Source organism: Octodon degus, unplaced genomic scaffold (assembly GCF_000260255.1).
Source record: "Octodon degus isolate 3935 unplaced genomic scaffold, OctDeg1.0 scaffold00032, whole genome shotgun sequence".
Classification (NCBI taxonomy): domain Eukaryota; kingdom Metazoa; phylum Chordata; class Mammalia; order Rodentia; family Octodontidae; genus Octodon; species Octodon degus.
Window position 1 is genome coordinate 3268276 of NW_004524608.1, and position 17886 is coordinate 3286161.

Consider the following 17886-nt stretch of genomic DNA (forward strand, 5'->3'; position numbering starts at 1 on the left):
AGGCTGGCCTTGAGCTCACTTTGTAGTACAGGCTGGTCTTGAACTCAGAACAACCCTCCTGCCTCAGACTCCCGAGTGCTGGGGTTACACAAATCTAATACCACGCCAGGTTGTGACACCAGCTAAATATAGTAGATTAGACCTAGGTCTGAGCTCCAGCATACCATCCCCACACATACATACAGAAAATAGTCCCTGGGGCTGGGGAGATGGCTCAGCAGAATAAGCACGTCCCTTGCAAGCACAAGGGCCTGAGTTCAATCCCCGGTTCCGGGGGGTGGGGGGGTGGAGTCATTCAATAAGAAGAAAAAAAACTTATTACTGGTTATCTCTTCCTTAGCTTACAACAAATTAGTAGTATACTCACTTGTTTTACTTTCTCTTCAAAGTCAGCATCATTGTGGTCCGAAATCATCTGTGCAAGTCGAATCTGTTCCGCAGTGGCCTAGAAATCAGATCAAGACAGCATAATCAAGAAGCAACAGTTTTAAAAAGTCAAAGGAATGTGAATAGTCAATTCCTACCTTCCTCACCACTCTTGTTTCTTTCTCCTTGGTACAAATGACCAAGCAGAATAGAGCATGGGGGCATACACCTGTCATACTCAGAGGGGTAAGACAGGAGGATTTAAAGTATAAAGCTAACCTGGACAACTTATCAAGACCCCGTCTCAAAACAAAATAAAAAGACTGGGAATGTAGTTCAAAAACACAGTGCTTTCCTGGCATGTGCAAGAACCTGGAGTCAATCCTCAGTAATGCAAAATAACAACAAAAAAGATAAGAATTAAGTACTTTTTAAGATGCATAGATCAGTAAAATGACAAAAAGAGAATACAGCTATTAAGTATTTCACTATACAATCTCCAAAAAAGCAAGGAGCTTTTTCATCACTTGTCATAGCCTGAAGGGGCTTTTATCTTGAAACTACAGTACCACTTTGAAACATCTGCCCTTTTCTTGACATTAATGTGTTTGCAAAGTCATGTGTAAACCTGGTTCCTATTTCTTCAATAACCAATGCTAACCTCTTATTTTAAGTATCATAAGATTTAGCCCAAGATAGACTTAGAATATTTTCTTTCTGAGCAGATGTTAAAATACCAAGAATTTTATTGTCCCAAATGAGATTAAACACTAAAGTTCTACTAGAAATTCACTTAGAAATACAGGTGAAAGAAAAATGGCTAAGGGAAAAATCCTAGTCTTGCATATTCAACATCTCTGACCATGGTTAAATGTAAGTAATTCTTCCACACGAGGTACCAACCAACATAAGTCATAGAAAACTGTATCTGAATCAAACTTAATACTCAAGACGTTAATTTACTTCTTAAGCTCTCAAACTGAGCAATGCTCTAGAGTACCTCATTTGTTAATTCAGAAGAAATACAATGAAGATGCCAGTTTCTCACATAAAAAAATTCAGTTAAGGCCTCAATGAAAGCTGAAAGGAAAATAGGAGCACCCCCACCAGAATTTGGAAGAGGTGTCAAGGACAAAGGTTGCCTAGTGAAATATCAAGGTAGGAGAGCTAAAAAATAAGAAAGGCCTAAGAAATAACAGCTCAGATGACAAAAGGAAAATGTTTTGTTACAGACATAAAGCACTGGATGAAAAATGCAGCACTAAATCTCATAATATGGTTTTAAACAAAAAAAGTAAGCATGCTGTATCACAGCATGACACTGACATGTATCAGGCCATAAGTAAAAAGAGCCATGAACTACTTACTAACAAGAATAAGAAACCTAAATCAATGACCCAAAGTACAGAATGATATATACTGCATGGAGACCACAATAAACCAGTAAAACTACCCAGAGATCCATACCCTTTGGATTCTTTACCTGTGGTCGCTGCTTGTGCTGTGTCTGATTTTGGTTTTGAGGTTGTTCCCAGTTTCCCCGGGCTCGGTTAGTGCCCACCGATGTCATCATTTACAGTATATACAAATAACAGTATTTACAAGGTAGAATACTGAAAATTTAAGAGAAAAAAAAATTTAGGTGTTAAATGTGGGTGAAATGTTTTTAACTTTTCTTTCATTTGCATTTACCAACACTTCATTTCTTCAAAGGAACACACCAAGAAGATTCACCTATTCTTAAGATATGTCTTTTGATAAATTCCATAAGGAACTATGGCTGATAATCCATTTTTTTGTACAAGAAATGCACAATGCTGGGATGCAGCTCAGTGGCAACACTCATCTTTGCATACACAAAGCCCTGGACTAGGGCCAGGGAGATAGCTCAGTAGAATAAGTTCTTGCCTGGCAAGCACAAGGTCCTGAGTTCAATCCCTGGCACTGCAAAAAAAAAAAAAAAAAGCCCTGGACTAGATCCCCAGCATTACGAAACATAAAAATGTATGAAGCATATATAAATGATGGCCTTTTGTAAAAAGTCAAAGAAGCATAGATTGGTTACTAGTCCCTTTTAAACAGATTTTATAATACTTAGCTATCTTGATAATAAGCAAAACAATGTTAATAACCGAAAGCCTTCTATATAGCTGCAAGTATCTCAAGTACCTTTGACAAAAGGAAAGATAATCAACAAAGCCTGGAAACAAAAGCCTTCCGGGAAGGGGATTAATCTATACTCCAAAGAAATAACAATTTAAGATACAGTGGAGGTTAGGAATGTGCTCGTGGTAGAATGCTTACCTAGCAAGATTTTGATGCCCAGCATCACACACACACACACACACACACACACACACACACACCACAACATAATATTAAATCAACCTAAGAAAATATCTTTATCTGCCTTACAACTATTTTATAAAAAGTTGCACATGACCTCCACCACTTATGAAAGGACAAGACCAAGTCTAGCCTCTTTTCCCACTCAAGGTTCATCTTTGTATGCTACAGGTTATCTTAAATTATAGCCTTCTACATTGCATATAGCCCAAGTGACTGTCCAGAAACTCAATTCTTTAAGAGTAATTCCATGTGATGCTTTTATAGCTGTTCCTAGTGGTCTCATTCACACTTTCAAATAACCAGAAATGCAATTATCTCCATCACTCACCTTAATATATGGAGAATCCCAACTTTGTCTCAAACCAAATGCATCTATCACAAAATTTTATTGGGAAAGGTTTCTAGAAAAGTACTTTAAATCTGAGACATTAATGCCATCCAAGATGACGTGAGTCTTTGAAGAGACAACATACAGGGCTTTCTAAAAAATGTGTTTAAGTTTTGTTTTTTGTTTTGGTCTGTTTTCAGGGTCCCACTATGCAGTTTAGGCTGGCCTTCAGCTCACTTTGCAGCCCAGGCTGATTTTGAACTCACAAGGATTCTCCTGCCTCAGCCTCACGAGTGCTGGAATTACAGGCGTGTACCAACATGCCCGGCTTTACCATTTCTACTGAGCAAGAATTGTACTGAATTCATGGTCTCTTCTTTCATACTTTTGTCTTATAATACAATCTCAGCTGCCACATTTAGTAAACAAAGAAATCATTCATGACAGAGTGTTCAAAATAACAAGTATTGGCCTGGCATGGAGGTGTATGCCTGTAATTCCAGAAGTTGAGAGGCCAAGAAAGCAGGATCACCACAGGTTTGAGGCCAACCTGGTTTACACAGAGAGTTTTAAGGCCAGCCTGAACTGCAAAGAGACCCAGTCTTAAAAAAAAATTATTTTGCATTGTTTCCTTTCTTTCCAAAGAAGTTAAATACAGGCTGAGAATACAGATCAGAGGCACAGTGCCTGCCAGACAAGTGTAAGGTTGTGAGTTCGATTCCTGGTTGAAAAAAAAAAATCATGCTTTTGTGCTCTATATTTAACTTTTTTCATTAATGAAAGGTTATATACAATACTTCTAGGTTACAAAACAAAAAAACAAAAAAACAGGATTTTAAGGTTGAAAGGCTTCAGATACATGCAAGAATTAACTATTAGGAAAATGAATTTCACCTGTTTCTTTGATATTTGAAAAGTGGACATCCCTGTGGATAAATTCACCAAGCTGTGTCAACAGGTTACACAAGTCTGTTTTTTGATGTGCTCATTAAGAATTAAAAATTCTACATTCCCTATCACCAAGAAAAAATTTTAAAACAACTTCAGTGCTAATTTTTAACCATTACCTCTCCCCCGCATATACACACACAAGTCTTCAAATATTTCAAGCTACCATAAGAACATTTGCTACACAGTAGTTCATTTTCCCAGGCTGCCATTACAGTAGAGTTTTAACATTTTACAAAAAAGTAACTACTAGAGGCCGGGTGTGGTGGTATGGTAACAGGCGCCTATAATCCCAGCACTTGGGAGCTGAGGGAGGAAGATCACTGCTAGTTCGAGGCCAGCCTGAACTGCATAGTGAAACCCTCTCAAAGACAAAGAAAAGACAAAAGTACTGCATTGTTTAACCATGGGGCCCCTGAATCCAAATCAAGAGGAAAAATAAAGCCAAGATTAGAAAGCTATTTTAAAATTGACTCAAAAGGTGACATTTTTAATACAAAGTAATCATTTCTAACCCATCTCTGCAACTTCACAAATTCTGGCTGCTTTTTACTCCATTTGTAAAGTCAATTTACAAAAAGTATTTTGCAAATATCAACTGCAGAACCAGATGATAGCCCTCTGCACATATATCAGACAAATATATTAGAAAGTCATCCTGAAAGACAAGTAAAGGAAAACCTAATTATTCTTGCTACTAACTCCCAATACCCTCTTACAAGTGCTTTCAAAGGTGTGACTTAAAATTTTTACCACCTAGGTTGTAACACTGAGCAACAGGTCAAAACTAAGTGATTAGGGATGGATCGCTGAAGGGCAAAGAATAGCTTTTTTGGTAACAAGCAAGGACAAATTTTCAGTTATTACAGTGGGGGAGAAGAATCTTGTTACTTTCTTATAAAATTAAAATATTTAACAGAAGCAGGGTGAGAAGTACTGGAGACCAAGGGAATAGTGCAAGAATAAATACAAAAATCAACACAGGAGTGCCCTTGATTATATTTTGAAAACCAGCTACTTAAAAAAAAAAATAGCCAGAGAAATTTTACTAAAAAAAATAAACAACATGTATTTATTGAATATCTACTATGTGTCCAATACTTCAGAAAATACAAAAGCATTAAGGATTGGATAACTGCCCTCAGGGAGCTTACAATCTAATTTGAGACACAATTCAGAAACTGAAGCTGGATTGGTATAAGTAAGGATTCCTACCTCTAACAGAGCAACTATTACCCTACATGCTTTGTTGAAATGACCTCAGTGTCCCTCTCCCCACCACCTTGAACCTATGGGTACTTTCCAGTTAGGTCACATTTAGCAAGGAGGGGCATTAAAAATAAAAAACAACAGTACATTTTTAGGCCTTTCATCACTAGTTTACAAGCCGGCAACACTTCCCATTCACAACAGAAACAGTCCAATCTTTAAGGACAATGGTGTAGGATCTCAACTGATACATAACAAAAATGTTTTAATTATCTAATAATACTGGTTGTGATAGATACCCATCATCTTCCAGTAAATCACATCAGACAACCCCAAGCAGGACATAGAGGGTGGAAGATGGAAGAGGAGACACACAAAAAAGGATTTCTCCATTTAGTAATCACGGTGAGTCAAAAATCAAAAACGTTAACAAGAAAAATGCCTGTTACTGTGTGATGTTTTTCTTTCCATAACATCTTAGACCAGAAGTGGCTACGTTTCAAGAATCGTGGAAAAGGAGCAGTCTGATGTTTATGACACCAGTTTGCAAAGCCATGTAGGGGGTCTGTCCACAAGGTGAAGGGTTTGAAGAAATATGGAATTTCTGTCCCATTATGAGAAGAGTGAACAAACACCTCAGTGATTTAGTGACGTCCCTTAGGGGTAATACAACCCTTGGGGCCCTCCACGTCCAACTTCCCAAATAACAATTGCTTGAGGTACCCAAAACTACCATATAGACAACAGGAAACTAAAGACAGCAACGAAAAGGTATTCCGTGAGCTGGGTCGGCAAGAAAGATAAGAGCTGACAAAGAGGCTGGAAACCAAGCGAGGGGACGCAAGCCCACGCGTGGAGGAGGGGAGCCCCCCCCCGCGCCACATCAGGAGCCCACGGGGCCAATCGCCTCCCTACCTCCCACCCGGAACAAATTAATCCTCCGCACTCAAACTGAGGGCCACATGGGGGAGTTTGGGCAGCTCCACCCCATCGCCACCCCCTAGCCACCCCCAAACCAGGCCGGATCCGGATCCGAGGAGGCCCGCAGAGGGCTGGGCAGGGAGGAGGCCCTCTTCTCCGCGGGCACCGGCCACGGCCGAGAGCGCCCTACCTCTGGCAGGGCCCAGGCCGCGCTCGCCCGCGCTCTTTCTCGTTCTCCTCTCCCCCTTCGGGTTGCAGCCGCATGCCCCCCCCCTCCGGCTGCCCCAAGCCCCGCCCCGGCCACGCTCCCAAATCGAGGCCCGGGCTCTGGCGCGGCCCACTAGGCCGCGAACCCAACCATAAACAAAACCTCCAGCCGCCGACTGGGTGGGGGGGCAGGACTCGCACTAGAAGAGGGTGTACAGTGGCGGACACAACGCGGGGGGCAAGCGAAGGAAGGTGTACAGCGAGGGTAGGGGAGAAAGGAGGGAGGGCAAAGGGAGGATCACGGATTTAAAGGGGCCGCGGACAATACCCGGCCCCGCCGCGCTGCCGCTGCCGCCGCCGCCGCCAACGCCGCTGCGCTCCCAACTTTACCTCAGTCTCCTCCACACTGACACCCCGGGCCGCGCCGCCCCTGTCACGTGATATAAGATTCCCTCCTCCCCACCCCCTCCCTCCTTTTCCCTCTCGCGCTCGCTCTCGCGCCTTCCCCCTCCCACTTGCCTTCCTGCGTCCCCCAGCACGTGACGCAAAAAGGGACGCGCACGTAAGCGTGCGCGCGTCCGGGACGCCACGAAACACCGTGCTCTGACTTGGCGCGTGCGCCCCGCCCCCTCCAGGGCGTCCCCGCCTTCACGGCGTGACGCACATACGGCCTCCGCTTCCTGTTACAGGCGTAGTTCCGCGTTTCAGCGCTTGCTGTTCCCAGGTGCCCTTGCCCGCTTGAGTCACGTGTCGGTGGAAGCGGGAAGGCGTAGTTCTTCACTAGCGCCCCCATCCGCCATGTTTTCAGGCCGAATCTGACTCGGTCTTCCCCGTAAGGAAATGGCCGGAGAGCTCTGGCGAGCCCAGGCGCCGTTCATTCGGCGGCGCCTGGGCTGACGAGGCAGAGCAGCGGGAAACCCGAACAATTCTGCTCGGAGAGGGAGATCATGGCGTCTAGCAGTAACTGGCTGTCGGGTGTGAATGTCGTGCTGGTGATGGCCTACGGGAGCCTGGTGAGAAGATACCCCAACCCCGTTCGTGCTGTTGCGTCCGACCCAGTCGAGACTCTCCTCTGGAGCCGTTGCCAACCGTCTTTCTCCACCCACTCACCTGCGCTTTTTCTGGGCTTTTGACGCCTATCCCAGGAACACCTGGGAGCGCAGTCACAAACCTAAGCCGCCCCGCCCCGCCCCTGCCGAGAACCCTCCCTCTAAACCCTGGGGCACAGAACCTACTCGAGCTCGCTCCTAGCGTCCCGAGATCCAGCCCCATCTTTGACGGCCCCAAGTTTTACCCCGAGCCTATATCCTTCCAAGCCTGGGTCTGGGAACTTTAAAAGAAGTCGTCGTGTTCTATAAAACTTTTAAAATTAAAAGTTTTTATATCTCTTCGGACAGGTATTTGTACTGCTGTTTATTTTCGTGAAGAGGCAAATAATGCGCTTTGCAATGAAATCTAGAAGGGGACCTCATGTACCTGTGGGACACAATGCCCCCAAGGTAGGTCTTCAGTGTATGAGACAAATCTGGTTCTCCGGATCTTTTAGGTACAACTTGTGAGATTTCCTTTGCCTTGTAGGGATGACTTAACTCAGGTGTTTATGTATCTAGTTATCCTCGGGCTTTCCTTAGTAAATTAAGCATTAACTGTCAGCCCTTCAACTTACGTGCTGTGGCATGGGATGTAGCTTAACCCAGATCTTAATATTTCATCTGTTGATTAAACGACTTGGATTGAGGATACCAATTCTGTAAAATATTTCGCAAGCCATCTTAATTTATTCAGTGTTTTTTTTCCTTTGTTTTAGGATGGGGGTGGCCACAGCCCATGAGCAGCAGGGAAGGGTTGTGTTTGAAGAATTTAGACTCATTTAAGGGCTCTGTTAACTGTGTAGTTCCGCTATTCATATTATAAGCCTTAGAAAAGGAAGCAGTTTACTGGAGGACCTACAAAAAGTGAATTTTAAAAAACTAAACTAATGGTTTCTTAAACTAATAATTTCTTTTTTTTATTACACTTTTCAGATTACCTTCCTTTCCTTGGGTTTCAATGCTTGCAGCTGAAATTTTATTGCAACACTTTTTCCTGCATTGTTTACTTAAACATCTAACTGCCTGACATTTCCACTTGGGTTTCTCCTGCCACCCATTCCTACTTCTTTGTTTTTCAGTCTTGACTTCTCAGTTAAAGGCCCCTGCAGCCTTTGCCAGCTTTCTTTTGTTTGGCTCTCACCCATAAATTGCAAATCAGCACCACTGGTTGGATTTTGCACCTTTGTAGGTTACTGTGCCTAGGTGTGATCTTCATGTGGCTAGCTCATTCATTCTTTAGACTTTGCTTAAGTGGTACTTCCTCAAAAGAATGCTATTTCAAAGTAGGTCTCTTTTATCCTAGAGCTCTGATTTTTCCACAACACTTGCCATGGTTTTTCTTCTTAGGTTTAATTGACTGCTTAAAATGTGTTTTTCGGGGCCGAGGAGATGGCTTAACAAGCGCAGGGGCCTGAGTTCAATCCCCGGTTCTGCAGGAAAAAAAAAAAAAAAAAGTTTTTCTCTTCCCATAGACTGTAAGCTTCAAGAATGCAGACATGCCGGCATAGTGACACATGCCTGTAATCCTGAATTCAGAAGGCCTCAGCAGGAGTGTTGTCCTGAGCTTGAGGCCAGCTTGGACTATATAGTGAGTTCAAGGCTCACTATACTGAATACTAGGAAGTGAGATTATTTTAAGAAGAGTGCAGGCAATTGAGCTGGAAGTGTAGCTCAGTCATAGAGCATTTGCCTGGATTTTTGTTTGTTTCTAGAGACAGGGTTTCACTATGCAGCTCACACTGGCCTCAAACTTGCAGCAGTCCTCCTGCTTCAGCCTCCTGAGTGTTAGGGTTACAGGCATGTGCCACCATGTCCAACCTTGCCTAGCATTTCTAAGGCCTTACATACATTTCAATCCCCAGCACCACAAAGAAAAATGTGGTTGTTACCCATGTGTAATATGATACATGTATAAGAATGTAGTGACATTGATTATAATGTTTTCTTAAACTGTTAATCCAAAAGTCTACTTTAAAATGGAAATGTAGTGACATACCCATATTCTGGAGTATGATAAAAGTACAAGTAAACAACATGAGAAATCAAAGTCTGCAAAAAATTTTGGATGAAGAATTCGCAAAAACATATGAATCTTAGGGCTAGAGAGATAGCTCAGCAGTCTAAGTGCCTGCTTGGCAAATGCAAGGATCCAGGTTTAGTCCCTGGTATTGCATGCCATGCTGGCCCCAGAACCCTAGGTGTGCTATGCTGGCCACCAAAGCCAGGCATGGTGGCACATGCCTGTAATCTCAGCACTGGGGAGGCTGAGATGGGAGGATCCCAGTGAGTCCATGCTGCGTAGCGAGACCTTCTACCAGATGATAAATAAAAGATTTCTTAGAATTTTAAAAAATATATGAATCTTAAAAAAGAGGCCAAGTGAAAAAGTCTATAGACAGTCATTCACAAGAGCATGTATGCTATGTGAATTGTTCCACTTACATGCAATTCTAACACGAAATTATATCTTACCTGGGGATCAAAGGAAGAAGGTTGACTGGGTAAGAGTGTAAAGGGTTTTTTTTTTTTTAAGTCTTTAGTACTGGGTCTCACCACACAGATCTACTTGTAGTGATTCTTCCTGTTTTGCAGCCTCCCGAGAGCTGGGATTACAGGTGTGCACTACCACGCCTGTCTGGATTGCCACCACGCCCAGTCTCAGTTGCAGTCTCGGTGTGCTCCAGGGGCGGGGCCAGCACAGCAGGCCTGGGATCAGACCCCCAACCCCTGCATCTGCCTAAGCAGGCACTTTAATCGGCTGAGCTATCTGGCCAGCTCCCAAGAGTGTGTAAAGGTATATTTTGGTGTGAAGAAAATACTGTTTTTTTTTTTTTTGTTTGTTTGTTTTTTTTTGCTGGCTCAGAATGCCTTCAGGGCAGGTTTGGCTGGCTTGATCTGGGGATTGAACCACAGCAACCTGAGCCTGACTGCCTTGTTGAAGCAGGCACTTAAAGAACTGAGCTAAGGGGCAGGCCACCAGAAAATACTGATTTACAACTGGCATGGTGTTACACACCCAATTTGAGCCTAGCCTAAGCAATAGTGAGATCCTGTCTCAAAAAAGGAGAGGGCTTCAGATGTAGCTCAGCATAAAGGCCTTGAGTTCAATTTTCAGGACCACCACCCCAAAAAATAAATCTTCCTTAGAGATGTACATCTTGTCAGGGTTATTAAGAATCCAACTTCTCCCCCCAAAAAAATCCAGACCCTATTCTTGCTAATCTCCTGCATCTTAACCAAGTAACTTCATTGGCTACATAAGGACTTTCTCAGCTTTGTCTTAGTTGTTGATTTGTTCTGCCGTATTTCCACATTGATGGGATGCAGGGTATAAGATAAATGATGTATATTCATTTCTCTACGTGCACAGGACTTGAAAGAGGAAATTGATATTCGACTGTCCAGGGTTCAAGATATCAAGTACGAACCGCAGCTCCTTGCAGATGATGATGCTAGACTGCTACAGCTGGAAACCCAGGGAAATCAAAGTATGTGCCAAGCTCTTAGAGGAGTCCTCTACGAGGAGTCCTGCAAGTGGAGCATTTCTTCACTTTCACAACTGTTAGTAGTTGTTTACAGATCTGTTATTCCTTAGTTTCTTTATTATTATTTTATTCTATTTTAGGGAAGGGTCTACAGGGTGTTCAGGGTCTCCCTAGGACTCTGAGTGATCCGCCTGCTTACAGCCTCCCAAGAGCTGGGATTACAGGCATATGCCACCACACCCAGTCTCAGTTGTGTCTCAGCATGCCCCAGGGACAGGGCCAGCACAGCAGGCCGGGGAATCAAACCCCTGGCCCCTGCGCATGCTTGCAGGTGCTTTAATCCACTGAGCTCTTTGGCCAGCCCCTTAGTTTCTGAATATATGCTAGGTACGAGGAGGTAGCATATTAGTTTGGGGAATATTTGGAAAGTTATGTCTAATCTTTTCCTCAACAGGTTGCTACAACTATCTGTACAGGATGAAAGCTCTGGATGCCATCCGTGCCTCTGGTAAGAGCCAGCTGATGGGGTGCATCCTGGGATCCTAAATCAGCTCCGCAACAGTAATGACCTCACTTAGTATGTTAGGGTATTCATCCCTGCAAGCTGGAATTTTTGAGAGTACTGTGTTTCTCTTTTGCCTAAGGGGATGATTGAGACAGATTATTTCCAAAGAGTCAGAGGTTTTGTTTCTGTTTTTTTTTTTTTTTTTTTTTTTTTTTTTTGTACAGGGAATTGAACTTAGAACCTTACGCTTGCTTGTTGTGTCACTGTGCTATATCCCTGGCCTTGTTTCTGATTTTTAAGGCTCTTTTCTTGAGACCTTTAGTTCCATGAATTACATAACAGTAATTTACTGTCTTTGCACAAAAGAACTTAACTTTTGCTTTTTCATTAAACTCAAAATAGTTTTTGTGGGTTTTTTTCCCTTTTCTGTGACCACTTGTCAAGTATGCTTTGTCTCTACCAAAGTATAATTTCTGTCTTAAAAGATGGGATGAGTAACAAGGATAATAAGGATGGTAATGGTGTCTTGTGCCACTGGCATAACTTGCATTTGTGTGACCACTCAGGCATGTCTGTATAGCTGTAGTCTTCTAAGTTCTATAATAATTTATATCCAGCTGGTTTCGTTAGATCTATGTCTAAGCAGGAAAATTAATGAGAAAGACTAAAAACTGTGAAAAGAGGTATCACTGTGCTATTATCTCCTTAGAGATCCCATTTCAGGCTGAAGGCCGACATCCTCGTTCTTTAATGGGCAAGAATTTCCGCTCCTACTTGCTAGATCTGCGAAATACCAGCACTCCTTTTAAGGGTGTTCGCAAGGCCCTCATTGATACTCTGCTGGATGGCTATGAGACAGCCCGCTATGGGACAGGGGTAAGCTGGATGGCCAGTTTTTCCTTCAGGATTGAAGGGGTGTTCCAGGCAATGATTTTTACTCTTCCTTTCTCTTTCCTAAGGTCTTTGGCCAGAGTGAGTACCTGCGCTATCAGGAGGCCCTAAGTGAGCTGGCCACCGTGTGAGTTTGAAGGGGAACGTATGAGAGAGGCTGGTTAGAAGATTTAGAAGTACTGCACTGTCCCACAGGGAAATGACCTTCCTAAAGCAGTGTGAACAAAATTCAGAATGTTGTAAGAGCGCTATTAGCACTGTCTCCGTCCCCTGTTATCACATGTGCCAGTTATATGGTGGCACACACTTGTGATCCTAGAACTCCAGGAGGCTGAGGCAGGAGGATCATAGGTCTAACCCTTAACTGCGTAGCAAAACCCTGTCTCTAAAAAAATAAATAGAAATTAGTTACTTTCCAAGAAAAGAATGTATCTGCTTTCTGCCATGTTCAGTATGGCTTTGTCACAGGTGACAAGGGTTATGTCTTTCCTATCTTTGTCACTGCTAATAAACAAAGACAAAAGGTCTTAATGAAGTCGAGTATGGTGGCCCATGCCTGTAATCCCATTGTGAAGGTTGCTTGCAAGCAGAGTGACTAACACTACTACTGTATACTTTTTTTTTATTTTTGAGACAGGGTCTTCTGTGACTTCAGGCTGGCCTTGAACTCACTGTGTATCTCAGGCTGGCTTTCAACTCATGTTAATCCCCTTGCCTGAGCCTCTGAGTGCTGGGATTACAGGTGTGTGTCACCACACCCAGCTTTGATGTATATATTGATAAATGGCTAAAATGATAAATACTATAGCGTGAATTTTATTATACTTTTGAAAAATAACTTTCTCTGGATCAGGCCAGGAGGCTGAGGCAGGAGGATTACAAGTTTTAGGCAAGCCTGGGCTACACAGTGAGTTCAACGCCAGTCCGGACTACATAGCAAGCTTTTGTCTCAAAAAACCTAAATAAAAACGAGAAATTTAAAATACTTTAAGAATAAAAAAACTGTAAATTGTGAAAAAAAAAAAAAAAAACCTAAATAAATAGATATCTTTCTCTGGGTGCAGTGGTGCGGCCCCTGTAATTGCAGCCACTCAGTAGATTGAAGCAAGATTGCATTTTGAGACAAACCTTAGCAACTTACTGAGACTCCTCTCTGAATAAAAATAAAAAGGGTTGGTAGTTAGCTCAGTGGCAGAGGACTTGCGTAGCATGTATAAGACCCTGAAGTGAATTTCCAGTACCATTTTATTGATTGATTGATCAATCAATTCGATTAATGAAGGATCTTGCTCTGTGTTCAGGCTGCCCCTGAACTCACTGTGTAGCCCAACTGACCTCAGACTTGCAGATATCCTCCTGCCAAAGCCTTCCAAGTGCTGGGATTATAGACATGTTCTCCCATGCACAGCTGTTTCAGTGGGGATAGGAAAAGAGTATAGGCTTTAATTTTGGGGGTTTTCATGGATTTTTGTTGTTGTTGTTGTTGTTGTTGTTGTTGTTTAGAGTATAGGCTTAGAAATCCATCATAATTGGGTTTGAGTCCCCCGTCTATCACTTAATACTTTGTGACTCCATAAGTCTATCCTGCAAAACCAGGTGATGCCACAGTATAGGGGATAGTGGGAATGTTAGTAAATTACATACTAGTAAACCACCAAGTGTAGTGTCCTAAAGCTATTTTTTGGTATTTCGTTTTCAAGGGACTCTCTTTGGACTGAGAGTTACTTCAGCAATTAGTTACTACTTACACATATTAGGTGAATTGGTAGAGTTAGAAGTGTTCCTATGTGTGTGTGTGTGTGTGTGTGTGTGTGTGTGTGTGTGACCTGCTTAACCTGTCCTAGAGGCAAGGCTGGCACAGTTTGTGGTGCCAGGGATCAAACCACAGTCCCTGGGCTTGCCTAAGCTAGCCTAAGCAGGTGCTTTAATCCATTGAGCTATCTTGCCGGCCCAAAGTTTTGTGTAATATAGTATAATGAAGGAAAGCTTGTGTCAGAGACAAGAACTCAGTGGAAAATTAGTTGTCCTGCTTTTTTTGTGCTGTTGGATGGGACTTTCATAAAATCAAACAGGACCATTTGTGGCAGCATTTATGGAATAAGATAAGCCTGGAATTCTAATTTTCTAGTCCTTATTCTATCCATAACTTTCCTTGTCTATATTTAGGATCAAAGCACGAATTGGGAGCTCTCAGCGACAACATCAGTCAGCAGCCAAAGACCTAACTCAGTCTCCTGAAGTCTCCCCTACAACCATCCAAGTGACATACCTCCCCTCTAGTCAGAAGAGCAAGCGTGCCAAGCACTTCCTGGAGTTGAAGAGCTTTAAGGACAACTATAACACATTGGAAAGTACTCTGTGATGAAGCAGAAGACTCACTGCAGATTGAGCCAGACAGTCGCCGTTTGCAAGACAGGCTGCTTGCAGGGTGCATTTGGGCCATCCAGCTCGGCAGCCAAAGCCCCTGTTCTGGAAGGGTCATTCCTGGCCTTTTTCTGAAAGGCATTTCAGACCATTAGTTAAGACTGCTTTCCCACTGTAGCACTTTTTTTCTGGATTTTAATTCGTGACGTTCTTACTGGGTTTTTGTCAGATTTTCCTGAAGGTGTTTCTCTTATTTTTGGCCGGCACTTACCCACCTTTTCCAGGCTGCTTTATCTCAAAGGTGAGAATTGAGATGAGGTATCTTTTGTGTCTACAGTGTTATACTCAGTTGAATGTGGACTATTTGGGTTTAGGGTGTTTCAGAGTTACTGCTTGATGGTAAAAGCAGATAAGATACCAGATACAGTGGCTCACACCTGCAATCCCAGCAATCAGTCTGCAGCAGGAAAATTTTGAGTTCAAGGACACCTTTAGCTATATAGCAAACTCAAGACCAGTTTGAGTTGCACACAGAAAAAATACAGGGACTTCAAAACAGACAAACTGGTGGGGAGAGGTGGTAAGAAAGTAGTGGGGGGGCGGGCCAGGGAGATAGCTCAGTGGCTTAAGTGACTGCCTGGCAAGCCCAAGGTCCAGAGTTCCATCCCGGTTCCAGAATAAAAAAAAGGTAGTATGTGGAACAACTTATCATGGTACTCCACTGTAAAGCAAGATAGATACGTTGGAACATTTAACACAATTTTCCTGATGAGCAAGGGTCTGCCCTCCCACTTCAATTAAAATTTTTTGTGAATATGAATGTTCTTTTACCTAACATAGACCAGGCATGATGGAGCATGCCTATAATCCCAGCACTTGGCAGACTGAGGCAGGAGGATCACTGCAAGTTCAAGGCCAGCCTACACTCCTTAATGATAGCCTGTCTCAAAATAATACCTGGCATAATCTATGCCATGATAGTGTGAAGGCATGGTTTCCCCTAACTAGCCAATGAATTGGTTTGACCTTAGAAATTATTTAATAAAATGAACTGTCGAAAAATAAAGCATATGACTCATTGATGTACAGTTGTCTTTTAGTAAAATAGGCATATGAACACTTCCCTGGCAAGCACAAGTACCTGAGTTCAATCCCCGGATCTGCAAAAATAAATAGGCATATGGTACGGTATATTTTCTGTACTTTCTTAATAGCAGGTATAGAGCAGTGACAGTAATCCTACAGCATACTTGCCACAGTAGGCTGTTTGTATCATTGAAACCTCTCAAAAGGTTCATCATTGGTGTGGGGTGAGGTTTTACCTCCTGGGAACTGGTGGGACTGTGTTAATCTCCCAGGTACTTTGGGACCCTAACTGAAGGAGTCTTGAAACAGGCCCTTGCTCACAGATTTGCCTGTGTCACTAGTAGAAGCCCACAGAACCAAGATTCTCTGGGTCTCCAGGGCAACAGGCCAGGTGACCAATGAGCTCTTAGGCATGGGGTCATTGTTGGAGGCCTGAATGTTGCTGTGGCTACTGAAACCTTGGTGACTAAAGTAAACAGGAGAACCTGCCCAGGCTGCTCTGACTATCTAGCAAGGCTGTAGACATGTCTGTGGAAAGGATGACGAAAGTAGAAGAGGTATGCAGAGTTAGGAGGGACCGGGCTGAAAAGAATTTGTTTCCCTTGAGATTTCCAAATGAAGTTGTATTTTTTTGTTAAAACAGCACAATTTAGGAGCAGGCGTCTTATCTAGCATATGTGTCCCACCCCAACTCCTGCATGCTTGCTTGCTTTCATCCGTTCTCAAAGAGTAAACCTTCCCTTCTCCCATAGAAAATGGACTTTTCGGGCCAGGGAGATGGCTCAGTAGAATAGTGATTGGACTCAAGGGCCTGAGTCCAATCCCCAGTTCCACCAAAAAAAAGAGAAAATAATATGGACTTTTTCTTTTAAAAGAGGTCTAGAAACTCCCACTGGGAAAAACTCCCTCGCTACAGTGCTGGTAGCAAGGCTCTGAAGATCAAGGCAGGTCAACAGAATTCCTTTTCTTGCAGAGTTTACAAAGGGCCGTGAGACTTAAGAAGATGGTTAACAGGTAATTTCTGTCCTATACCCTATGCATCTCTCACCTTGAGCTTTCTACCTTCATGTTCCTAAACCACCTTCCAGCTCTGCTTTCTCTTGGGGATGCAAAAAGGGGGAAAAAGGCTGAGAGGTGACACCCACCAGGACACTGGGAGTTAGGTAGAAGGATCATGAGTTTGAGCCTATCCTGGACAACTTAGAGCTCATCAAAAAATAAAAGGGAGGTGGTGGCTAGGGATGTAACTTAGTGCAAAGGTCTTTGGTTCAATCCCCAGTACCACCAAAAAGAAAATGGGGAAGCAGCCTTGTTCCCAAAGCAGATAAGAGCAGTCTCATTGTGCCTAATAGATAAAAGACATTTATTGTATCTGCTTCTTATTCTTAGGAGGAGAAAGGTGGTTTGGTTTTGTTTTGTATTTTTGAGAGAGGGTTACTGTGTAGTCCAGGCTGGCCTATAACTTGTGGCAGTCTTCCTGCCTCAGCCTCCTAAGTACCACAGTTACAGACATCTACTGCTATGCTTGGTAGGGTTTTTTTTGGGGGGGGGGATTGGGGAGGTTGTGGTTTTGTTTTTTTCTTTTTTGCTTTTAAGAGAATTTGAGTGTCTTGCCTGGCTTAGTACTAATATAGTGGTGCCTTGATTCCTGAACACTTGTTTGTGAAGTTTGGTTTACAAACATGCATTTGGCAAAATTTTGTTTTAGATTTCCCAGCTCCACGTTGGGTAACAAGCACAGCAGTGGCCATCTTTCCCATGTGAACGTCAACATGAACGTGAGGGGCCAGGGAGATAGCTCAGTGGCTCATGGGGAAGGTCCCAAGTTTGATCCCTGCTACTGCAAAAAAATAAAACTTGAATATGAATTTGGCCAGCCTTTTCAGAACTGTAGAATGAATTAAGTTCATCAGGGACCACATTTGTGGACTAAGTAAAAGCCTCATGGGGGCAGGCATTCTGCAGATACTCCATCAGCCCGTGCTTTTGTTTTTTCTTTTTTGTGGTGTGGTTGGAACTACCACAGAGCAACATTCCAAGCCCTTTTTTTTATTGCAGTCTCCCCGATTTCTTAAGATTACAAGCATGTGCAACCACTCCCAATTTAGCCTTTTGCCTTAAAAAAAAAAAAAAAAA

General features: G+C 43.0%; 3 protein-coding genes across 4 annotated transcripts in view; 2 read left to right on the top strand and 1 right to left on the bottom strand.

The window, feature by feature from the left end:
* Positions 1–6807, bottom strand: part of Ubap2l (ubiquitin associated protein 2 like) — a 54712-nt gene extending 47905 nt beyond the window's left edge. Inside the window, 3 exon segments of the mRNA XM_012514416.2 lie at positions 368–445; positions 1850–1979; positions 6719–6807. Of these exon segments, the coding sequence (XP_012369870.1) occupies positions 368–445; positions 1850–1939 (168 nt within the window). The 5' untranslated portion in view covers positions 1940–1979; positions 6719–6807.
* A 250-nt stretch (positions 6808–7057) lies between these two features.
* Positions 7058–15532, top strand: CUNH1orf43 (chromosome unknown C1orf43 homolog). The gene is made up of 7 exons (XM_004629813.2): positions 7058–7341; positions 7726–7827; positions 10790–10907; positions 11359–11412; positions 12119–12285; positions 12369–12427; positions 14467–15532. The coding sequence occupies exons 1-7, from the start codon at positions 7276–7278 to the stop codon at positions 14660–14662; spliced, it is 762 nt and encodes a 253-aa protein (XP_004629870.1). The 5' UTR covers positions 7058–7275; the 3' UTR covers positions 14663–15532.
* Positions 15533–16228: 696 nt separating this feature from the next.
* CUNH1orf189 (chromosome unknown C1orf189 homolog) overlaps positions 16229–17886 on the top strand; it is a 7447-nt gene continuing 5789 nt past the window's right edge. The window contains exons 1-2 of one of the 2 annotated variants that reach the window (XM_004629816.2): positions 16229–16307; positions 16724–16764. In XM_004629816.2, the coding sequence (XP_004629873.1) occupies positions 16275–16307; positions 16724–16764 (74 nt within the window). In that variant the 5' untranslated portion in view covers positions 16229–16274. The remainder of the gene's footprint in view (positions 16308–16723; positions 16765–17886) is intronic. The other variant, XM_023713829.1, reaches the window with a different exon arrangement.

Coding starts and splice junctions, on each gene's coding strand:
- CUNH1orf43 (XM_004629813.2), top strand. CDS start 7,276: ATGGCGTCTAGCAGTAACTGGCTGTCGGGTGTGAATGTCGTGCTGGTG. Junction 10,908..11,358: donor GGAAACCCAGGGAAATCAAA/GTATGTGCCAAG, acceptor TTTCCTCAACAG/GTTGCTACAACTATCTGTAC. Junction 12,428..14,466: donor CTAAGTGAGCTGGCCACCGT/GTGAGTTTGAAG, acceptor GTCTATATTTAG/GATCAAAGCACGAATTGGGA.